General features: G+C 50.7%; 1 protein-coding gene across 1 annotated transcript; it reads left to right on the plus strand.

Annotated features, from left to right (window-relative positions):
- The first annotated feature begins 546 nt into the window (after positions 1–546).
- foxi2 (forkhead box I2) lies at positions 547–3,273 on the plus strand. The gene is given in 3 exon segments (XM_076017398.1): positions 547–1,328; positions 2,128–2,512; positions 2,514–3,273. Coding segments are annotated over 3 exon segments (1,353 nt in total). The 5' UTR covers positions 547–673; the 3' UTR covers positions 2,827–3,273.
- The last annotated feature ends 1,071 nt before the right edge of the window (positions 3,274–4,344 follow it).

Raw genomic sequence — 4,344 nt, forward strand, 5'->3', positions numbered from 1 at the left:
CACGCACACACACACCATGGGCGTGACCACGTGTGCTGGTTTTCTGTTTCATCACATGATCACAAACAGGAAACGTTTTGAAACGTTTCAGCGAGACACGAGCCAGACGTGTGTGTGTGTGTGTGTGTGCGCGAGCGCGCGTGCGTGCGTGCATGTGTGTGTGTGTGTGGTCTGCTGTTAATGAGGAGATCTTATCAGCCTTTTCCTCTCTGACGGCTGCGGTGTAAACAGGTGAAGGTGTGTGATCCGCTCTCAGACCTGCAGCTCCTTCTAGATTCCAACTAATGAAAGTGGTGTCTCACACACACACACACACACACACACACACACACACACACACACACTGAACCAGCCTCTCCTCTCCTCTCCTCTCCTCTCCTCTTCCGTGTGGCCCCTCGGAGGGCCCGGGCCGACCACGCCCCCCTCCGTGGCTCCCAGCGCCCCTATTGGCTGGCAGGCCCTCGCCCCCGCGGCTCCATGTGCGCCCCTGTCAGCCTTAACGCGGCTCCGGGCGTCGCTCACACTTGTTGCTGCCGCCGCTGCTGCTGCTGCTGCTGCTGCTGCTGCTGCTGCACCACCGCCCGAGTGTAACCCAACCCAGCCGAACCCAGTCGAACCGAACCGAACCGAACCGAAGCGGCCACCCGGGCCGATCCTCGCCCCTCCGGGAGTGATGAACTCCGTGGACCCTCCGTCCCACCACCAGCACCAGCAGCACGCCTCCCCCGCCCTCGGCTCCCTCCCCCCCAAGGACGGCCCGGACATGGCCGCGGTCTACTGCGACAACCTGAGCGGGATGTACCACCACCACCACCACCATCACCACCACCACCAGCCGACGGCGGCCGCGGCGGGGGCGGCGGCGGCGGCGCAGCGGGCCGCCGGCTACGGCCTGGCAGACTACACGTCCTCGCCGAACCCCTACCTGTGGCTGAACGGGCCGCCGGGCGTCAGCTCGCCGGGCGGCCCCCCCTACCTGCACGGCCAGGCGCCGGCCCCCTTCATCCCGCCCGCCTACGGTGCCTCGCAGCGGCAGTTCCTGGGCAACTCGGGCGGCTTCGGGGCCGCGGACCTGGGTTGGCTCTCCATCGCCAGCCAGGAGGAGCTGCTGAAGCTGGTGCGGCCGCCCTACTCGTACTCGGCGCTGATCGCCATGGCCATCCAGAACGCGCACGACAAGAAGCTGACCCTGAGTCAGATCTACCAGTACGTGGCCGACAACTTCCCCTTCTACAAGAAGAGCAAGGCGGGCTGGCAGAACTCCATCCGGCACAACCTGTCGCTCAACGACTGCTTCAAGAAGGTGCCGCGGGACGAGGACGACCCAGGTGGGCACCGGGAGGTGGAGGAGGAGGTGGAGGAGGAGGTCGCAGAGAGACTCTGGACCCCCGAGGAGAAGTAGAAAGTTAAAAATAATAATAATAATAATAATAATAATACAAAACAAACACAAAATAACCTCGATTTTATACTTTTCATTGAAAAAACAACATTTAAAAAAAAAAAAAAAAACTTTTTAGCGTGAAATGAACTGCGTTAAATGTAGAATGTCAAATCAAAAAATATCTTTTTGTTGTTGTTGATCTTGCTTTGAGGCACAAAGCTTCTTTTGGAAGGTGGAATATGTTCAAATGTGTATGTTTTTTTTTTTAAGAACCATGCTAAAGAACTAGTAAGTTGTTTTTTCTTTAGTTTTTTTTTAAATTAAAACGTTTAAATACTTACTTCTAATTGTTTGAAATAAATAATAAATCCAACAGTTGGAATATATCACAGTAAAAACTTTGCAGGATTTTTGTTGTTGTTTCTTTGGTTAAAAAAAAAAAAAAAAAATCATCCTTCAGCCGTGGAAATGTTTTAAATCTCACAGTTCAAGACAGCGGGAGGAAACAAAAGATTTATTTCCTGCTTTTTGTTTTTACCTCAACATTCCTGCAAAGTTTTCACAGTTACTGATTTTTTTTTTTTTTCAATTTGACACTCAGTTTTTTTTTAGTTTTTTTTTTTTTTATCCGTGTCGTGTGTCACTTATTCATGTCTGACCCTGTGTGTGTGTGTGTGTGTGTGTGTGTGTGTGTGTGTGTGTGTGTGTGTGTGTGTGTGTGTGTGTGTGTGTGTGTCCATCAGGGAAAGGCAACTACTGGACTCTGGACCCAAACTGCGAGAAGATGTTTGACAACGGCAACTTCCGCAGGAAGAGGAAGCGGCGCTCGGACCCCACAGGCGCCGCTGGAGGGGGGGCGGGGGCAGGAGTGGGCCCGCCCGGGGGGTCCGCCAAGGCAGAGGCCGGCGCCGCCCTGAGCCTGAAGCCCCCGGACAGCCCCCAGCTGCTGGGGCCGTCGTCCTCGCCCGAGATGGAGCCGCTGGCCGACCACCACAAGGGCCTGGGCCCGTCCTCGCCCGCCGGCAGCGCTCCCGCCGCCGGCCCCCCGACCGCCGGCCCCCCGGCCTGCTTCAACAGCTTCTACAGCAGCATGTCGTCGCTGGGCGGGGGCGGGGCTGGGGGGGGCAGGGCAGGGCTCGCTGGGATTGGTCAACGAGCTGTCCAGCAGGAACATTACGGCGCTCAGCCCCTACCACCTCAACCACCCGGAGGGGGAAGTGGAAGGAGGAGCAGGAGGGATAGGAGGCGCAGGGGGAGGAGGCGGAGGAGGGGGCGGCGGCCTCCACTTCAACCGCGGTGGAGTCTACTACAACACGTTTGGAGGCGGCGGCGGCGGTGGCGGAGGCGGCGGCGGCGGCGGCGGCGGCCAGTTCAACGGCCATTTCTACAACAGCTTCAGCGTCAACAGCCTCATCTACCCCAGGGAGGGGGCGGAGCTCTGAGGTCAGAGGTCAGAGGTCAGTGGGGGCCCAGGGACCACCACCACGCCCACCACCACCCGGACTGTAAAAAGTACTTTTGATTCTTTTCATTAATATCATTATGATTAACATTATTCATGATAATGATAATGATAATGACAATAATATTGTTAATGTTATTAACGATATTATTGTTCCGTCTTCCAAAATTAAATCGAGTTCGTCAGCCAAAGTTTCCGGTGAGCACCGTTTACCTCAGCTCAACACACACACACACACTCACACACACACACACACTCGTCCTGCAGTCGACTGAACCCGCTCACACGGCTCCTGTACATACCACAAGTGTATTTTTTTTTTTTTGTAAATTATTGTTATTATTATTATTGTTATTATTATTGTTATTATTATTATTTTTTCCCCCGCTGAAGATAGTTTGTGAATATTTATGCTATTTATGTTCCTGTAGGGTCAGCGCCGCTCACCGCCGCCCCTCTGTGGCCAGAAACAGTATCACTACACTCCAAATAAATGTCTTATAAATAAAAAAAAAAGCTCGTGCATATATATATACATGCTCTTCCCACTCTTCTTCAATGCAGGGGTGTCAAACTCAAACACAGTAGGGCTAAAATGTAAAACCAGGACAAAGTCCAGTTGATATTTATTAGAAAGAAATCTTGGTCCAGACTCAGCAGTCGACCCGTTCACATGGACCCAAACAAGTTTGGCTTCAACACTGAATTTGGAACAAAGCAAATCTTAAGACGGCAAAATAAATAAATCGATATCACACGCATGCAAAATTGAATTTCAATAAAAAAATTAAAAAAACTCATCAAAATAAATGAAATGTAAATACAAATTGTACGCCTCTTTTTTGCAGCCTTCTGATTAAACCTCAACAGTAAAACTTTTCCCCACGGGCTAATAGTAAATTTCAAAATAAAACAAACAATAAACTAATTGAGTCATAATTATATCCTTCAATGAACACCCAAAATACCAGCAGAGCATTCTGGGATTTGTAGTATCAGCGGCACCCGTGCTGTACCGTCCATATGGTACGGTTCAGGTCAGCTCGAGTCGGGACTTTGTATTGGGCCCAATATAATGACACCGCGGGCCAAACTTGGTCCACAGGCAGGGGTTTGACACCCTCAATCCCACCATTTGTTGGTTTGTTTGTTTTGTGCTCCACCCCCCCGTCCCTTGTCGCTGGTGGAGGGGTGGGGGTGTTGCTGGGAGAAATCGTGTTTTAAATGCTGAAGAAACAAATTTGACTGTTTGTTCCACCGCCAGATTATGGAGACGTTTTGAACTTTTTTTTAAGTTTTTTTTTTTTAAGTTTTTTTTTTAAGTTTTTTTTTAAAGTTTTTTTTTTTAAGTTTTTTTTAAAGTTTTGTCCAAAAAATAAAAACTGTTTCCTGATACTTTGAGTGGCTGATATAAAAACCAAACCTTTCAAGGCCAAAGACTGATGATTGGCTGCTGGAGAGTTGGGAAAGTTTTGTTGGCCTGCTTCTTCTCACTGTT

Source organism: Nelusetta ayraudi, unplaced genomic scaffold (assembly GCF_046127955.1).
Source record: "Nelusetta ayraudi isolate G7.1 ecotype Tasmania unplaced genomic scaffold, CSIRO-AGI_Nayr_v1 ptg000353l, whole genome shotgun sequence".
NCBI lineage: Eukaryota > Metazoa > Chordata > Actinopteri > Tetraodontiformes > Monacanthidae > Nelusetta > Nelusetta ayraudi.